General features: G+C 39.6%; 1 protein-coding gene across 9 annotated transcripts in view; it reads left to right on the top strand.

Annotated features, from left to right (window-relative positions):
• Positions 1–20,674, top strand: part of OSBPL1A (oxysterol binding protein like 1A) — a 263,701-nt gene that overhangs the window by 127,164 nt on the left and 115,863 nt on the right. For all 9 annotated transcript variants that reach the window (XM_063597233.1, XM_063597232.1, XM_063597235.1 and 6 more), the window contains one exon: positions 17,612–17,718. In XM_063597233.1, coding sequence (XP_063453303.1) covers positions 17,612–17,718 — 107 coding nt within the window. The remainder of the gene's footprint in view (positions 1–17,611; positions 17,719–20,674) is intronic.

Here is a 20,674-nt window from a genome sequence, read left to right as displayed (position 1 = left end):
TGGCTAACACGGTGAAACCCCGTCTCTACTAAAAATACAAAAAATTAGCCAGGCGTGGTGGCATGCGCCTATAGTCCCAGCTACTGGGGGGCTGAGGCAGGAGAATCGCTTGAACCCGGGGGGTAGAGGTTGCAGTGAGCCAAGATCGCATCACTGCACTCCAGCCTGGGCGACAGAGCAAGAAAGAATTCAGGGCGAGTCCGCAGTGCAAAATGAAAACAAGTTTATTAAGAAAGTAAAGGAATAAAAGAACAGCTACTCCATAGACAGAGCAGCCCTGAGGGCTGCTGGTTGCCCATTTTTATGGTTATTTCTTCATGATATGCTAAACAAGGGGTGGATTATTCATGCCTCCCCTTTTTAGACCATATAGGGTAACTTCCTAATGTTACCATGGTATGTGTAAACTGTCATGGCACTGTTGGGAGTGTAGCAGTGAGGATGACCAGAGGTCACTCTAGTCGCCAGTTTGGTTTTGGTGGGTTTTGGCCGGCTCCTTTACTGCAACCTGTTTTATCAGCAAGGTCTTTATGACCTGTATTTTGTGCTGACCTCCTATTTCATCCAGTGACTTAGAATGCTTTAACCATCTGGGAATGCAGCCCAGTAGGTTTCAGCCTCATTTTACCCAGCTCCTGTTTAAGATGGAGTTGCTCTGGTTCACACATCTCTGACAACTCTACCTAACAACTGCAGAATATACATTCTTCTCATTAGCACGTGGAACTTCTCGAAGATAGAACACATGATAGGCTGTAAAATAAGTCTCAATAAATTTAAGAAAATTGAAGTAATATCAAATATCTTCTCAGACCACAGGGGAATAAAACTAGAAATCAACTCCAAAAGGAATGCTCAGAACTATACAATTACATGGAAATTAAATAATATGTTTCTGAATGATTTTTGAGTTAACAAATCAAGATGGAAATTAAAAACTTCTTTGAAATGAATGATAGTAGTGACACAAGTTATCAAAACCTCTGGGATAGAGCAAAAGCAGTGCTAAGAGGAAAGTTCATAGCGTTTAATGCCTGCATTAAAAAGTCGGAAAGAGCACAAATTGACAAGCTAGTGTCACAAAAAATACAAAAGATAAATGAAACAAAAAACTGGTTCTTTGAAAAGATAAACAAAATTGATAGACCATTAGTGAGATTACCGAAGAAAAGATGAGAGAAGATCCAAATAAGCTTAATTAGAAATTAAACAGGAGACATTAAAACCAAAACCACAGAAATACAAAAGATCATTTGAAACTATTATGAAAACCTTTACATGCACAAACTAAAAAATTAAGAGGAAATAGATAAATTCCTGGAAACACAATCCTCCCAGATTAAGCCAGGAAAAAACAGAAACCCTGAGCAGACCAGTAATAAGCAGTTAGATTGAATCAGTAATTTAAAAATTGCCAACAAAAAAAGCCCATGACCAGATGGATTCACAGCTGAATTCTACTGGAATTCAAAGAATTGGTAACAATCCTATGAAACTATTCCAAAAGAAAGAGAAAGAAGGAATCCTCCCTAAATCATTTTATGAAGCCAGTATCACCCTAATACCAAAACCAGAGAAGGACACAACAAACAAGGAAAACTACAGACCAATATCCCTGATGAACATAGGTGCAAAAATCCTCAAAAAAATACTAGCTAATTGAATCCAACAGCACATCAGAAAGATAATCCACCATGATCAGGTGGGTTCCAGGGATGCAGGGATGCTTTAATATATGCAAGTCAATAAATATGATATATCACAAACAATTAAAAGTAAAAACTATGTGATCATCTCAGTAGATGCAGAAAAAGCATTTGATAAAATCCAGCATCCCTTTATGTTAAAAACTCTTAATAAACTAGGCATAGAAGGGACTTACCTCAAAATAATAAAAGCCATATATGACAAACCCATAGCCAACATCATACTGAATAGGGAAAAATTGAAAGCATTCCCTCTAAGAACTGAAATAAGAAAAGGATGCCCACTTTTACCACTTCCTATTCAACGTAGTACTGGAAGTCCTAGCCAGAGCAGTCAGTTAAGAGAAAGAAATAAAGGGCATCTATGTGGAAAAGAGGAAGTCAAACTAGTGTTGTTTGCCAATGATATGATCATGCACCTAGAAAATCCTAAAGACTCATCCAAAAGACTCCTAGATCTCATAAACAAATTCAATAAAGTCTCAGGTTACAAAATCAATGTATACAAATCAGTAGCACAGCTGTACAGCAACAGCGACCAAGCTGAGAATCAAATCAAGAAGTCAATCCCTTTTACAACAGTTGCAAAAAAATAAAATACGTAGGAATGTGCTTAGCCAAGGAGGTGAAGCTGTCTACAAGGAAAACTACAAAACACTGCTGAAATAAATCATAGATGACACAAATAAATGGAAACATATCTCATGCTCATGGATGGGAAGAATCAATATTGTGAAAATGACCATACTGCCCAAAGCAATTTACAGATGCAATGCAATTCCCATCAAAATACCATCACAATTTTTCACAGAACTAGAAAAAAAATCTTAAAATTCATATGGAATCCCATAAGAACCTGAATAGCCAAAGTAATACCAAGAAAAAAGAACAAATCTGGAGGTATCACATTATTGGACTTTAAATTATACTGCAGAGCTCTAGTTACCAAAAACATCATGGTTACTGTTATGGGGAAGAAAAAAAAAAAAAGGCTCTTAGACCAGTGAAACAGAATAGAGAACCCAGAAGTAAAACCAAATATTATACAGCCAACTGATCTTTGACAAAGCATACAAAAACATAAATTGGGGAAAGGACGGCCTATTCAATTTATATATTTGAAAAAAACATAAATTGGGGAAAGGACAGCCTATTCAGTTTATATAGCTTTTCCCCAAAATAGGCTATCCTTTCCCCAGTTTATGTGCTGGGATAATTGGCAAGCCACATGTATAAGAATGAAACTGGATCCCCATCTCTGCCTTATATAAAAATCAACTCAAGATGGATCAAAGACTTAATTCTAAGACCGGAAAGCATAACAATTCTAGAAGATAATATTGGAAAAACTCTTCTGGACATTGGCCTAGGCAAAAATTCATGACTAAGACCCCAAGAGCAAGTACAACAAAAATAAATAAATGGAACCTAGTTAAACTAAAAAGCTTCTGCACAGAAAAAGAAATAATCAGCAGAATAAACAGACAACCAGAGAATGGGAGAAAATATTTGCAAACTATGCATCCAACAAAGGACTAGTATCCGAAATCTGCAAGGAACTCAAACAAATCAGCAAGAAAAATACAAATAATCCCATCAAAAAGTGGGCAAAAGACATGAATGGATGTTTCTCAAAAGAAGATATACAATTGACCAACAAACATATAAAAAAAAGGTCAACAGCACTAATCATCATGGAAATGGAAATCCAAACCACAAGGAGATACCATCTTACTCCTACAAGAATGGCCATAATGAAAAAGTCAGAAAACAATAGATGTTGGTGTGGATGTGGTGAAAAGGGAACACTTTCACACTGCTGGTGGGAATGTGAATTAGTACAACTTCTATGGAGAACAGTATGGAGATTCCCTAAAGAACTAAAAGTAGATCTACTATTTGATCCAACAGTCCCCTACTGGTATCTACCCAAAGGAAAAGAAGTCATTATATGAAAAAGACACATGCACATCCATGTTCATAGCAGCACAATTCACAATTGCAAAAGATGTGGGACCAACCTAAGTGCCCATCAACCAATGAATGGGTAAAGAAAATGTGGTATTTATACAACATGGGATACTACTCAGCCACAAAAAAGAATGAAATAATGTCTTCTGCAGCAACATGGATGGAGCTGGAGGCCATTATTCTAAGTGAAATAACTCAGGAATGGAAAAACCAAAAACCATTTGTTCTCATTTATAAGTGGGAGCTAAGCTTTGAGGATGCAGAGACTTACAGAGTGATATGGTCTTTACGGACTGGGAAGGAAAGAGTCTGGGGGAGAAATTAAAATCTACATATTGGACTGGGCACAGTGGCTCACGCCTGTAATCCCAGCACTTTGGGAGGCCGAGTCAGGCGGATCACCTGAGGTCAGGAGTTCGAGACCAGCCTGGCCAACATGGTGAAACCTCGTCTCTACTAAAAAAATACAAAAATTAGCCGGGCCTGGTGGCGGGTACCTGTAATCCCCGCTACTCAGGAGGCTGAGACAGAAGAATCGCTTGAACCCAGGAGGAGGAGGTTGCAGTGAGCCGAGATCGCGCCACTGCACTCCAGCCTGGGCAACAGAGCAAGACTCCATCTCAATAACACCACCACCACCAAAAAAAAAAAAAAAAAAAACCACATATTGGATGCAGTGTACACTGCTCAGGTGATGGGTGCACTAAAATCTTAGACTTCTCCACTAAGGAACTTATGCATGTAACCAAACACCACCTATTCCCCCAAAACTATTGAAATATAAAAACAAAATAGTCGAACTCAAGAAAATAAAACTGAAAAAAAAATCTCTGTTGCCACCTGGTCCAAGCCACCATTGCCTCCCACGTGGACATCTGAAAACCTCCTTGCTGTCCCCAGATTTCACCCTTCCCCCTACAGCTTCTGCCCCAAATCCTCCCAAAATGTCAGTGGATTGAGGTCCTTTGCTGGAAACATCCAGTGGCTTCCAGATCTTCTCACTTGGAGTGAGAGACAGAGTCATTCTAATGACCTGCAGAGCCTTCCAGCCCCTTCCACCCCTCAGCCCCCCACCTCCCAGTTCCCTTTCTGGCTCCTCTCCAGCCTCATTGGCCTGGCCTATGCCTGCCAGTGGCCTTTCGTGTGCTGTTCCCTCTTCTGGAAGGCTTTTCTCCTGAGTGGCGTAGTCACTCCCTTCCTTCCCTAGGTCTTTCTTCAAAAGGTGCCTGCACACAGAGGATTTTCCTGGCCTCCTGCGCTGGTTTGCTCCTCCTCGTCCGCTCTGCCCTGCTTTGTGTACTGCAGCCTCAGCCCTGGGGCTTCTTGGCCCTTGGACTTGTGATTGGATTCAGCAAATGGGAGGCTCTGTCCGGAGACCTGCGGAGGGACGGGAGAGGAAGTCGTTTCAGGGCTTTACCTTCATTCCCTCCAGCCGGACTGTGGTTCCGCAGTGCTGCCGGGTTCCTCTGCCTGGCCACTGGCCTGATTTAGACTCCAGCTCTTGCTGGGCTTAGCAATACTGTCCTCTCCCCTTTCCCTCTCTGTGCCAGGATGGTAACTGTGTCCCGCACGCCAGTCTCTGTTACTTCAACCCTCCTCACCTTTGTGAGCAATCTCTTTTTCAAATTCTTCTCAGTTAACATTTTAATTTTCTTTTCTTTTGTTTTTCTTTTTTTTTTTTTTTTTTGAGACGGGAGTCCCTCTCTGTCGCCTAGGCTAGAGGCAGTGGTGCGATCTTGGCTCACTGCAACCTCCGCCCCCAGGTTCAAGCGATACTCCTGCCTCAGCCTCCTGAGTAGCTGGGACCACAGGCGCGAGCCACCGCGCCCGGCTAATTTTTATATTTTTAGTAGAGATGGAGTTTCTCCCTTTTGGGCAGGCTGGCCTTGAACTCCTGACCTCAAGTGATCCACCCACTTCAGCCTCCCAAAGTGCTGGGATTACAGGCGTGAGCCGCTGTGCCCAGACCTCAGTTACCTTTGAGCAGGCCAGCTCTTCCCTGCTGAGACCCTTAGCTGGTACCTCATCCTCTGTGAAGTTCACCTCCCCTCAGTACTTGTTACCCCTCTACCTTACTGTAGTTTCTCTTTGTTACTTATCAGACTTCCTATGAGTGTGTGTAGTTGATTGTCTGCCTTTCCCACCGTGGTATAAACTTCAGGGCAGGGATTTTTACCTGTTTGCTGATTATCTTTGGTACCTCAACAAAACTTGGCACGTGATGGGGGTCTCTCTCTCTCCTCTCTCTCGCCGTCTCTCTTTCTCTCTGTGTGTGATGAATGAGTGAGTGAAATGAATGACCTACTTATCTAGCTTAAATATATACCCTATATCTCAAACTCAGGGAGAAACAATAAATTTCTGTCAAGTTAGTAAATTTAAAGAGTGTACAAGTCAAAGAGACCTTTTAGAGACATGAAATAGGGAAGAAACCATCAGAACTGTGGCATATTTTGCATTCTTTTGCCAAGAGGGTTTCCACAGTTAATGCCACTGATTTTTATATCCTACTCCTCTCCCCTGAATTCTGTTTTGTTTTCTGAGGCAAATCTTTGAGTAATTCTTTCATTGGGGGTCTGTGAGTAGAAGAATTTCTACCTTATCTAAATCTTTATTTCACTCTCACTGGGTTATAGTTATCTTCCACTAGCATTTTGAAGATGCAATTGCAACTTATTCTGACTTCTGATATTTTCTTTTTTCTTTTTGAGACAGAGTTTTGCTGTTGCTCAGGCTGGAGTACAGTGGCGCAATCTTGGCTCACTGCAACCTCTGCCTCCCAGGTTCAAGTGATTCTCCTGCCTCAGCCTCCTGAGTAGCTGGGATTACAGGTGCACCTGCCACCACACCTGGCTAATTTTTTAAATTTTATTTTAATTTATTTTAATTTTTTATTTTTTAGTAGAGACAGGGTTTCACCACATTGGCCAGGCTGGTCTCGAACTCCTGACCTCAGGTGATCCACCTGCCTCAGTCTCCCAAAGTGCTGGACTTACAGGCAATCTCTCGTTTTTTTTTTTTTTTCCCTGTCCCCCAAGCCCCCTTTTGTTACTGCAAAGATTTTTCACTTTGTTTTTGGTATTCTGCAGTTTTATTCTGTCTCTGGGTTTGGATTTTGTTGTTCTATAGCTTGCTTGAAACTCTGTTCTTTAATTCAAGGACTCATTTATTATCTTTCTTTAAGTTAAAAAAGTTCTTAGCTATTATCTCTTCCAATTTTACTTCATCATTCTTTATATTCTCTCCTGCCAGAACTCTTAATAGACATATGTTGAGCCTTCTCGTTCTATCCTCCTACCTCATTTCTTATTCCATTTCTTTCTGTTGCATTCTGAGTACTTTTCTTAGATCTGTTTTCTAGCTTTAGTTTCTTCCTCAATTTAGTCAGTTTTTCTGCTTAATCTTTTGACTTTCTACTTTCTAATCTTAGTGACTGTATTTTATAATTCTAGAAATTTTAGTTGGTGGTTTTAAAAATTTGTTATTTTTCCCCATAGTGACATGTTCTTTTATATTACATGCATTTCTAATTTTATCTCTAATAACTTCAGACATATGAATTTAAAGCATTTTTTTCAGAATGTTTTTATACCTCAAGTTGTTGCACAGCTAAGTCTTTTGTTTCTTCTGCTGAATGTCCATCACAATGGATTGTAACTTTATGGACAGCTCATCTTCAGTAGAGCTTGTGGGTTTTTTTGTTTGTTGTGTTTTATTTTGTTTTTGTTTTTCCTGCTTCTTGGGTTTGGAGGTGTCCATATAGAGTAGTTTTGTGTGTGTCGCTGTTGAGGCTGTAAAGGTTTCTCTGCTTCTGGGCTACTAGTTTTAAATTTGGATTTCATATCTAGGCATGCTACAAGCTAGGGGCTTCAGTTTCTCAGGTTTCCCACCCAGAGCTTAGGCAAGAAAGTGTCCTTCCCTGCATCCCTGAGCACAAGGGCAGTTTTCTACTCCCTCTGTCACTAGGGGTCTGCCCCTTTACTAGACCTTACCCACTTGATGTGGGAGGCCAAAGCCACATACCTCCATTCATGTAGCTGTAAAGCCTCATCTATTTTGTTGTTGTTGTTGTGTTTTGTTTTGTTTTGTTTATTTATTATTTATTTATTTTTTGGAGGCAGAGCCTCGCTCTGTTGCCCAGGCTGGAGTGCAGTGGCACCATCTCAGCTCACTGCAACCTCCGCCTGCCGGGTTCAAGCGATTCTCCTGTCTCAGCCTCCCAATTAGCTGGGACTACAAGCACACACTGCCACGTCCGGGTAATACTTTTGTATTTTTAGTAAAGACAGGGTTTTATCGTGTCGCCCAGGCTGGTTTTGAACTCCTGAGCTCAGGCAATCCACCTGCCTCAGCCTCCCAAAGTGCTGGGATTACAGGCGTGAGCCACTGTGCCTGGCCAGGCTCATCTGTTAATCCTCTGGGTGTATGTTCTGTCTGACACCCACCTCTATCCTTGACCTTCCTACCAGGCATCACTGGTTAGGCCTGTTGCATCAGCCTTGCCTTTTGTTTGTTTCTTTCTTTCTAGCATATCTGGGATTTTATTCTTTCAAACTCTGCACTACGTTATTTTACTGTTTTATTCGGTGTCTTTATGGATTGTGATTGGAGAGATGGTCCCATCAGCCTAGTCTGCTAGGTACCACCAGTGTCCCATGCTCTTTCTAATATAAAACATGTCAATACTCTACAATTTATATTATCTAGTATAAAGCAAACACATATAGCCCTTTTTTTGTACATTGTCCTGTGTATTTGATGTATAGATAGTCCCTAACTTACAATGGTTCAACTTACGATTTTTCAACTTTACAATAGTGTGAAAGTGACATTTTCAGTTTATGATGGGTTTATTGGGATATAACCATATTGTAAGTTGCGGAGCGTCTATATTAACTTATTTGTGCCTGGTAACAGCCCTATGCAGTATATACAACTATTCTTTCCATTTTACAGATAAGTTGACTGAGGCACAGGGAGCTTATATAACTTACTTAAGGTCACAGAGCTTGTAAAAACCAGAGTTAGCATTTGGCCCTGGGCAGCCTGGCTCCAGGGTGTATTCTTAACCAATAAACAGGCTGGCATGGTGGCTCATGCCTGTAATCCGAGCACTTTGGGAGGCGGAGGCAGCAGATCACCTGAGGTCAGGAGTTTGAGACCAGCCTGCCCAACGTGGCGAAACCCTGTCTCTACTAAAAAATACAAAAATTAGCCGAATGTTGTGGCGTGTGCCTGTAATCCCAGCTACTCGATCCTGAGACAGGAGAATTGCTTGAACCCGGGAGGTGGGGGTTACAGTGAGCCAAGATCATGCCATTGCATTGCAGCCTGGGTGACAGAGCCAAACTCCATCTCAAAAAAAAAAAAAAAAAAAAAAAACAGGAAAAAACAATAAACAGTCTGGAATGAATATCAAAAATTCAGTGTCGACCCCTGAACATTTGATCTAGGAACAGGAGGAACAGGAGAAGTTTTGCAGATTTATAACCAGATCTACAATGTAAGGTAGAATTTGTTGAGGACAATTACATTAGCTTGGCTGTTGTAGTTAAGGTAGTGTTTAAATCTTCATTGTCTTCTATTCAGAAGTTCAAGGGTAGAGGGGGATTGATGTAGAGCAGGAGTTTCCATTCCACAAAAAAGAAATCCCCCTTTTTTGCTGTCGTTCTTTTCCTTTTCTTTTCTTGTCTTCATTCTTTCTGTTCTTCATCCCCAAAAATACATCATCAATTCACTCAATTTCCCAAGACCAAACTTTGGAGTCATTGTTCTTCCTCTTTCTCCAAATATATTTTGTTGATCAGTTCTCCCTTTCAAGTACTAACCAGGCTTGACCCTGCTTAGCTTCCGAGATTATCTGAGATTGGTTGTGTTCAGGCTATAGATAGTCAGTTCTGTCTCTTAATATCACTCTACTTTGTTTCTCTTCCTATGTCCCCCTACCATTATGCTAAAATAGGCCATAGCCATCTTTCCCATTGATTACCACAACTTCTTGGCTGGCCACACTGCCTCCACAATTTTTTTTTTTTTTTTTTGAGACAGTCTTGCTCTCTCACCCAGGCTGGAGTGCAATGGCCGATCTCGGCTCACTGCAACCTCCGCCTTCCGGGTTTAAGTGATTCTCCTGCCCCAGCCTCCCAAGTAGCTGGGACTCCAGGCGCGTGCCACCATGCCCAGCTGATTTTTGTATTTTTAGTAGAGACAGGGTTTCACCATGTTGGCCAGGCTAGTCTCGAACTTCTGACTTAGGTGATCTGCCTGCCTTGGCCTCCCAAAGTGCTGGGATTACAGGCGTGAGCCACTGCACCCAGTCCTGCCTCCACTCTTATATTCCTTCATTTACCTCCATGGAATATTCCACAGAGTAGTTAGATGCTTCTGAAACACAAATTGGAATTGTCACAGCCTTAACAGAAGCATTCAGCGCCTTAGGGTATAATCTAAACTCTAAGTTGACTGACTTTATGACCTGTGTGTCTACTCACTTCAGCTGCTTCCTCTCTTACCTATTCCTTCCTTCCTTCTACACTCTGTGCAGCAACAGTGACCTTTTCTCATGCATTTGGGTCTTAGCATATGTTGTTTCCAAGGTATGAAATCACTTTTTCTCATCTTTTACATGTAGTTTCCAGAAACTCCTCCTTGACTTCTCTAAGACTATGTTCTTATGTGTTTTCAGATCACCCTGCACTTTCTCTACCATAGCACTAGCCACTCTTTAATGTAACGCTTCCTGTTTCCATTTCTCTCTCTGGGCAGGCCCAGCCTCCTCAGGTGTTAGAAGGGACAGGAAGAGCAAGCAAAGGTACAGGCCACAACAGTTGCCCCTATTCAGGCCTGTCGTACAGGGCACTGGAGAGTGAGCTTCTGTCTTTGGTCCAAGCTTTCTTTCAGGCAGCAAGGTTGAAGAATCCAATAGGTGAGACAGTGTGGCTATGAGACTAAGTGATTTATTGCTCACTTTTACTTCTGCCAAAGTCTATTTTATTTTATTTTATTTTATTTTTGAGACAGAGTCTCTGTTACCCAGGCTGGAGTGCAGTGGCACGATCTCGGCTCACTGCAACCTCTGCCTCCTGGTTCAAGCGATTCTCCTGCCTCAGCCTCCCGGGTAGCTGGGATTACAGGCAAGTACCACCTCGCCCAGCTAATTTTTGTATTTTTAGTAGAGACAGGGTTTCACCATGTTGGCCAGGTTGGTCTGGAACTCCTGATCTCAGGTGATCTGCCTGCCTTGGCCTCCCAAAGTGCTGGGATTACAGGTGTGAGCCACCATGCCTGGCCTACTTCTGCCAAAGTCTAGAAGACAGGCAAGCATCATACCCTGAAGCTCTCTCAAGCACTCAGAATGGATAAACTCTATTATGTCATCCAGTTCTGCACCTTATTCTTTGTGGCACAGACCTTTCCAAGACTCCTCTCTTGACCTTGGCCATAGGTGGCCCTTTCTAGATCATATGTGGCTCAACCCTAGTTACCATTTACTTCATTGACTCCGTTTTCCTCATAAGGACTTACCATAAGGTGGGGAACCCATTGGACAATTCAATCAGAAGTGATGCAAACCCAATTATACCCTTTGATGAAGATTTCCTCAGTTTGATTAAAATTAACTTCCTTATTGCCTCACTTCATTCTCTTTTGTAAGAGAGTACAAAACACATTCTGTAGTTCTGCTGGCTTCTCTCCTGTTTTGTTTGACTCCAGGTCTTTGTGACTTGTACTCTTTTCTAAAATTTTAAATGTAATTCATTTTATTTTTTCCAAATAATAATATCCTTCTCCTCTTACTCTTCTAAAGTCTCCCTTTGATCAGTATTATTCTTTCAATAGTAATTGTTTTATTTTCCATTTTCCTTGCTAGACAGCAAGCTCTGTAAAAACAAAGACTGTCTGTCCAACTTACCCCTTTTTCTCCAGCACCTAGCTGGTGCCTGCCACGTGGTTGCCACTCCATAACTGGCAGATGAAAACCTCTCACCTTGCTAGAGTTCTCATTGATCATAATTCTGAAACTATCTTCCCTCAGGACTAGTATATTTGGCACTCTATTTTAGAAGTGTTTATTGGGTTTATATTTAGCAATACAAAAATGTTCCTTGTTCTTTAAGATCCAATTCAACTGCAACATCTTTTCATCAAACTATGGATTACTCTAGTCCATAATGACAGTGCTCTTCTCTGAAATTTTAATATTTTTTAAAAGTATGCACAACTTGCTAGTTATATCTCACAACATCCCTGATATCATCTTTTTATTATTCATTTAAGACATGCCACTTTGAGCTATATATTTTATATCCTCCAGTGCAATGAATATAAATTATATAGATGTAGATATATAGATTAAATGGTCAGAGGTACTTCTTCAGTGGATGATTGTATTCAAGGTAGTCATTTTAATTTGAACAAAAAATAGATTTATATTTTTATGTCTTTCAGCATGACCTCTTTTGATATTTTTCAAGTTATAGTTTTATGGAGTAGTTTTTAGAAGGTTAGTTGATTTTTATATGCAAACATTTTTTCCCTATTTTGAAAAGAGAGTACTGATTTTCATTGAAGCATTTATATAATTCCAATCTGATATGAAAGTCCATTTTATTTATTTATTTTTTGAGACAGAGTCTTGATCTGTCACCCAGGCTGGAGTGCAGTGGCGCGATCTTGGCTCACTGCAGCCTCTGCCTCCCGGGTTCAAGTGATTCTCCTGCCTCAGCCTCCTGGGTAGCTGGGATTACAGGCGCACGCCATGACGGCCGGCTAATTTTTGTATTTGTAGTGGAGATGGGGTTTCACCATGTTAGCCAGGCTGGTCTCGAATTCCTGACCTCAGGTGATCTGCACGCCTCGGCCTCCCAAAGTGCTGGGATTTCAGGTATCAACCACTGCGCCCAGCCTTGAAAGTCCATTTTAAAATGGACTTTGATCATTTAGGTTAGATCAGGTCTTTCATGTATATAGTCATTATGTATTGCATTTTTTTACACCACAAAAGATAAATCATCCCATTTTGTTATTTTCTGTATTTTCTCTGATCTTTAGCTTTGTCACTAGATTTTGTAGTTTTGGACTATTTAGTCTCTCTCCTGTTTGTGTTTAATTATTAAAAAAAAGCCACATACATATTCAAGGTAGCACCATTACCAGAAGGGTAAGGATGGGGAAATAAAATGCCTTCATCCAGTTTTTTTCTTTTAAATACGTGTCCCAAATGATGGAAATATTTCAGTTAAATGTTGAAAAACAGGCAAAATGTATTTTCTTGTGCCACAAGTAAAAAACAAAATGTAGTTAAAAATTACTTATTTCTCAATCTGCCCTAATCAACCAACCTATAGTAATATAAATGAAAAAGTTTTCATTTCACATTTTTAAACTAAAGGACCATAATTCTTTTAAGGTAAAATATAATAACTGAAGCCATTTGGATTCAGATTATATTTTACCTTAAAAGAATTATGGTAGCAAGATGTGGAATAAGATATTTTATTAGTTTCCTTATTCATTTAATAAATATTTGAGAGGTTTTATTTTGGCAAAGCTTGGTGTTTGGATGGGGGGTAAGGAGGTTTAGAGTTTACAGAGGGTCACAGAGAGACAACATACATTCAATGCCTCATGCCCCTATAACAAGTGGGTGTGGCCGCTGTTGGAGTCCAGGAGCAGCTGCTGTCATGTCCCATGGTGATATTTTGTTGTTGTTGTTGTTGTTGTTTTTAGAGACAGGGTCTTGCTCTGTCGCACAGGCTGGAGTGCAGTGGTGTGGTCATAGCTCATTGCAACCTTGAACTCAAGTGATCCTCCTGCCTTGGCCTCCCAAAGTGTTGGCATTACAGGCATGAGCCACTGCACCCATTCTCCACCGTGATATTTAAGGAAGGCTTCCTGGGGGAGGATGGCATTTGAACTAGGCCTTGAAAGAAAATAGTTTTTTTTTTTTGTCAAGTAGGGAAACTTCTGAATATGGGTAATTATTATTTCCAATATTCAAGTAACATGTCAATATTCAGCATTCAACATCCAATATTCAACAATATTTTGAAGACTGTTTTTAGGTAAACAAACATTTCCAGGAGAACAATCTGGCTGAAACAAATTTAGTTTATTGAGCATCTTAAATGTTAGGCTAAGGAAATGTGGACTTTTTTTTTTTTACACTAGGATAACAGTGGAGGTTGTCTGTACAAGGGATTAATTTGTTCACATAAAGAAACAAGTGTTTTCCCACTATTTTAAAAACTTACCCAATTAAAAATTGTTCAGCGTAATCATGAAAAATGACAGATTGTGAGCTTTTTATGTCTCTAAAGTTAAGCTTTTCCAATATGATCTTCTCACAGCTTTCATGACTTTAAAAACGTTTTTAGTACGAAAAATAACGTTTTTCCTGAAAATCAACAGCATCAGATTCTTACAGCAGGCCAAATAAGGCAACATACTGGCCTTTTTGCATTTATTCATGACAGTTTAGTCTCTAAATATTAACCAGCTAAAACGTATTTGCAGTGATTCCCAGTTGGTCACTTTTCTAGAAGTTTAGCAATTTTAATTTTTTTTAATGCAACATTATGTAAACATAATTCTATAAGAAGCATGCCAGTGTGAGTTGAACGGACCCTGATGTGCTACACTGCAGTGTGGCATACGGCAAGGTTCGGCAATTCTTAAACTGTTCCGCTGTGGAAGTTCATTTCAAAACTCTTGTTTTAACATTAGCTTGTCAAAGAAATGAAGTAACATTTGACTCTTTTGGACAAAAGAATTCAACGCTCTCTCAATGGTGGATTCTTATGAAAACTTCTTTATATGTGTGTATATATATATATATACACACACACACACACATATATATATTTGGAATATTTTTTGAAACCTTGCAGAACCAGTATTTTCAAACACTTGTAAGTATTCCTAAGCATGTATTTGGACAATTAATGTTGCTTCATGGTAACAAGTATCTAAAGTTTATGAAATATCTAACACAGACAAAAACAGGATGATTAAGCTTATGATGGTATTTAATAAAAGAACTATATCTATGAATGGTTATGCTTCTATCTTCCTGCCATTTATGCCCTGAAAGTGGAAAATTACTAGATTACCCAGAAAATTTATGGAAGGCATAGGCTGTGTCTGTTTCTCCTGGTACGTCTCCTCAGTCCTCGGTCCACAGTTCATGTTGAGACATCTGTTCAGGCACTATTTAAGTCGTATGGCACCTAGCATATGGTACTCTCTTTTGCTATTTAGCAACTAAGTAGAGAATAAATCTTCACAATGTGTATCAGAGGTTCAAAATGAAAAATAAAGTCTGTAAAGTCAAATTTGTTTTAGAATATGGTAGTTTTCAATTAGTTGGGCTTTATTAAAGAAGCTAACAAGAGAAAACTATTCTGTAAGATGTATTTTGTAAGATGTAAACTGTGGTAAAGTATCATTTGGCCTTCATATCCATATATGTGTGTGTGTGTGTGTGTGTGTATATATGTGTGTATATATATACACATATATACGTATATATGTGTATATATACATATATATGTATATATGTGTATATATACATATATATACGTATATATGTGTATATATATATATATTTTTAGATGGAGTCTTGCTCTGTCTCCCAGGCTGGAGTGCTGTGGCGCCATCTCCGCTTACTGCAACCTCCACGTCCCAGGTTGAAGCGATTCTCCTGCCTCAGTCTCCCGAGTGGCTGGGATTACAGGCGCCTGCCACCATGCCCAGCTAATTTTTGTATTTTTAGTAGAGATGGGGTTTCACCATGTTGGCCATACTGGTCTAGAACAGTAGTATAGGAAACTTGAACTCCTGGGCTCAAGCAATCCTCCTGCCTCAGCCTCCTAAGTAGCCGAGACTACAGGTGCACACCACCATGCCCAGCTAATTTTTAAATTTTTTGTAGAGATGAAGTCTTGCTTTTTTGCTCAGGCTGGTCTTGAACTCCTGGCCTCAAGTGATCCTTTTACCTTGGCCTCTCAAAGTGTGGGGATTACACACATAAGCCACCATGCCTCGCCCTAGCTGTAATCTTGTGTCTTTTAACAAATCTTGTTCTGTCCCCACCTTTTAGTTATTTTTTGATGAAAAGACTTCTTAAATGTTAAGATTTTTATTTGATGGAAGGGACAGATTTAAAGGATCTTAATGTATAATTAACAAAATATCAGAAACCATTTCAACTAAGTACATTTCTTTTGCATTAATCTGGACATAATATTTTACTTGTTTTTAAGTGATATATATGCACTTTGCACCTTCCTCTTGTCAATATTTTGTTTTTGTTTTTGTTTTTTATTTTTAATGAGTAAATGGGTTAAGATTTTCTTTAGAGGACCAGGGCAGATACTGATACTACCATTTCTTTATTGCCAACTTAAACATATACTCAATGGTACTGGACCTTCATAGGAACACATTTTTGAGAGTGAAAAGACCTACTTATGCCAAACAGTGGTCCAAATAGGAAGTAGAGTTAATGCTGTTTTCAGATATGTTAGCCACCATGATAACTACAGAATAATTTTTGTTTTTTTGTTACTTGCTTTTGAATAAAATTACTTATCTACAAAGGAAATTTTAATGTTTTATAAGGAGTGCTATCAGTCCTTCTTGTCAGCTGTTTTTCTTAAACATTACCCTGTTGTTTAATTCCTATAAACTTTTTTTTTTGTCTTGGTGATTCTTGTAGGGCAGTGCTCCCCAACTTTTTTGGCACCAGGGACTGGTTTTGTGGAAGACAATTTTTCCACGGACTCGGGGGTAGGGTTGGGAGTGGGGGTTGGGGAGATGGTTTCGGGCTCAAACTGTTCTACCTCAGATCATCAGGCATTAGATTCTCATAAGGAGCCCGCAACCTAAATCCCTCATATACACAGTTCGCAATAGGGTTCGTGCTCTCGTGAGAATCTAATGCTGCCACTGATCTGACACAAGGCAGAGCTCAGGTGGTAATGCTCACTCACCCTCCACTCACCTCTCGCTGTGTGGCCAGGTTCCTAACAGGACCACAGACCAGTACCAGTCTGCAGCCCGGGTCTGGGGACTCCTGTTGTAGGGTATAGACCTTTCTAGGAGAAGGCTCCATTCTTTCTTTTTCTGTACCAATTTATGTGCCCCAAATAAAGTGTGTGCTTAAATAATGATGCCCAAGAAACATGAGGCTGGGTGCAGTGGCTCACGCCTGTAATCCCAGCACTTTGCAAGGCCGAGGTGGGCGGATCACCTGAGGTCAGGAGTTTGAGACCAGCCTGGCCAACGTTGTGAAACCCCATCTCTACTGAAAATACAAAAAAAATTAGCCAGGCATGATAGTGTGTGCCTGTAGTCCCATCTACTCGGGAGGCTGAGGCAGGAAAATCTGTTGAACCCGGGAGGTGAAGGTTACAATGAGCCGAGATTACTCCACTGCACTCCAGCCTGGGCCACAGAGTGAGACTGTGTCTCAAAATAAAAAATAGAAAAAAAAAAAAAGCTGGGCGCGGTGACTCACGCCTGTAATCCCAGCACTTTGGGAGGCCAAGGTGGGCAGATCATGAGGTCAGGAGTTTGAGGCCAGCCTGGCCAATATGGTGAATCCCCGTCTCTACTAAAAATACAAAAATTAGCTGGGCGTGGTGGTGTGCGCCTGTAGTCCCAGCTACTCGGGAGGCTGAGGCAGAAGAATTGCTTGAATCTGGGAAGCAGAGGTTGCAGTGAGCCAAGATTGCACCACTGCACTCCAGCCTAGGCAACAGAGCAGACTCCGTCTCAAGAAAACAAAAAAAAAGAAAAGAAACATGATATGTTTTGCTTAAGATAGCTAGATGGAAAGATGAGGTTAATAGATATGAGAGTATTTTTGTGGTCTTAGTTTACCTTAAGATTCCTTAAAATCCCACTCACTGTATTTATTTTTTTCTTTATAGAAATGCTTCCATCATTTCTTCAGAAAGTTGAAGTTGTCTCAGAAGCTTCTAGAGAAACTTGTGTAGCTTTGACTGATTGCCTTAATCTCTTCACCAAACAAGAAGGGGTAGGTAGTTCAGAATTGAATTTGTAAAATAATTGTTTGGATGTTGCATGCGTGGTTGTCCATGAAGTCATTGCTTTCAAATTGTTCAAAGGTAGGAAAAAATTAGTATTAACAAAGGAAAGCTTCATTTGTCACAAAAATTTAGAACTTATTTATTATTGATTAAGCAGGATGGAATAACTTGTGTTCATATCTTTTGAATTTGTTGATGTAGCCATATTTAATAAGTATACCTAAAATTGATCTACTCAGGATTGTTATGACACTTCAATAAGAGAGATGTGAAAATATTCTAGAAACGGAAGGTCTTTACATTAAAAAATACTTTTATTTAGGAAATAGAGTACTATCATACTTATCTATGTAAACTAAGCTCAATGGATTAAATATTTTTTGTGTTCTTTCCCCTCACTCTCTTACCCTTCAACAGTTTGCCATTTGCTTTTCTAAATATGATTAAGGGCTGAGCATGGTGGATCATGCCTGTAATTCCAGCATTTTGGGAGGCTGAGGCGGGCAGATCACCTGAAGTCAGGAGTTCGAAACCAGCCTGTCCAACATGCTGAAACCCCGTCTCTACCAAAAAATACAAAAATTAGGCCAGGCGTGGTGGCTCACGCCTGTAATCCCAGCGCTTTGGGAGGCTAAGGTGGGCTATCACTTGAGGTCAGGAGTTCGAGACCAGTCTGGCCAACATGATGAAACCCCATCTCTACTAAAAATACAAAAATTAGCCAGGCGTGGTGGCGCACACCTGTAATCCAGCTACTTGGGAGGCTGAGGCAAGAGAATCACTTGAGCCTGGGAGGCAGAGGTTGCAGTAAGCCGATATTGCACCACTGCACTCCAGCCTGGGTGATGGAGTAGACTCTGTCTCAAAAAAAAAATCAGCCAGAGAATCACTTGAACCCGGGAGGCAGAGGCTGCAGTGAGCCAAGATTGCACTACTATACTCCAGCCTGAGTGACAGAGTAAGACCCTGTTTCCAAAAAAGAAAAGAAAAGAAAAGAAAACCAAATATGAGTAAGAGTGGTATGCTGAGCTATCAGTGATTCATTTTCAAAGGATTGAAAAGTTACAAAGATGTGTTTTGGTTGCCAGAATTAGGATTTTTCTTGTTTTGCTGTTTTTCCCCTCATTTTTATGATTTCAATGTAAGTCAAGTGTCACTAGGTTTTCTTTTCCATTTTGTTAATTTATATATATATGTCTAATCTTCAGTATTTTAGGTTAAGATACCAAATTTCTTATTCTTGTTTTAGTTTACTTGTACCTTTTGGTTAGAGATTAGGTTTTGGTAAAAGAAGATAGATGAAATTGCTTTTATATATTTTCCTCTAATATGTAAAGATCTAACAATTTATTTTCTTATGACTAGAAAGGGATCCTTATGAATTCATATACAATTCTTTTTTTTGAGACAGGGTCTCACTCTGTTGCCCAGGCTGGAGTACAGTGGCGCAGTCATGGCTCACTGCAGCCTCAGCCTCCTGGGCTCAAGTGATCCTCCCACCTCAGCCTCACAAGTAGCTGGGACTACTGGCATGCACCATGATGCCCAGCTAATTTTTGTTTTTTGTTTTTTGTTTTTTTTTAGAAATGGGCCTTTTTATGTTGCCCAGGTTGGTCCTGAACTCCTAGATGCAAGCCATCTGCCCGACTCGGCCTCCCAGAGTGCTGGGATTACAGGCATGAGCCTCCATGGCGAGCATATACACATTTTAAAATGCTGTGTTTGCTATATGTAGCACCAATTCTACATATTAATTTATTTGGAGAATAAGACAAATATGGAAATAATAATCATTTAAAACAAACTTACCAAAAGTCTTTTAATAGAATTATATTAACTATCACAGGAAAACATAATTGTTCATTAAACATTTCAAATGGTTGATTTTTTAATACTGTTTGAAAATATCCCTCCTCAGCACTTCTATTTTTGGTGGTTTGCAAATTTCATGTGTAAGTTTATTTAAATAACAGATGCTTTAGTGTTCTAAATAAATCTGAACAGGATGGTTGCATTCAGAATATCTTTGAAATTAATAAAATATGATGTCATAGGATTCATGAAATATTTAGTACCTTGTAAAACTGCATTTCACTCATGTCTCTTATGTGGTACCTGATGGATGTATCGATAGCTTTCTTGTTCTAGAGATGTATGGTTTTAAGGCTGAACATTAGATTGGGAGTAACGTGTTATGTTGGTTCATGTTTAATTTCTGAAGCAATCAACCTATTCTAATTTTTAAACTATCTGCTTAAAAAATAACCTAATTCTTTAGGTTATTTAGATGTGCAAGAGTGGTAGCCTAAAGTTTAGGCTAATTGACCTCTTTTAGCCTCTTAAATTTATCATGAGGATTAAATAAGATAATGTAAGCAAAATACTTAGCATAGTACCAGACACATAGTAAGCCCTGAATAAAAGTTAACAGTTATTGTAAGATCTTAACTAATTAACATTTGTAGCCTCTCTTTTCTGATAGTATCTTGGAGCTTTTATGTGTGTAACAGTGGATTTATTTTGTTTTGGGAGGAAGTAGCATTGTCTAAAGAACTTTTATTTGACCACTATCATTGGAATGATCGTGTTGTGTTTCCATCCTTGTTGTTTAAATGACAAGGCTACTTCACTTCTCCGAACCTTGTTGTCTTCATCTTTTGAATAAGGGAAACCATATAGCAAGCTTTTAGAAGCACTGGTCTGAAAGTCTGGTGGACCCATTTTTAATGTCAGTCTTTCTCTAACTTTTCTCCAACTGTGGGACAAGTTTCTGTAAAATGAAAATAAACACCTCAGAGTTGGGTGTGGGCATCAACTATATGTAGATGAATGTTACATATATAGAGTATGTTAGCATACTGCGTGGAACACAGTATTCTGTTTAGTAACTAGCATTTAATGTTTCAAACTTTTGGAATGTATTGAAGATATCTTCTGAGTAAT

The sequence above is a fragment of the Pan paniscus genome, chromosome 17, assembly GCF_029289425.2.
Source record: "Pan paniscus chromosome 17, NHGRI_mPanPan1-v2.0_pri, whole genome shotgun sequence".
Lineage (NCBI taxonomy): Eukaryota > Metazoa > Chordata > Mammalia > Primates > Hominidae > Pan > Pan paniscus.
This window is presented reverse-complemented; position numbering and strand designations above follow the sequence as displayed.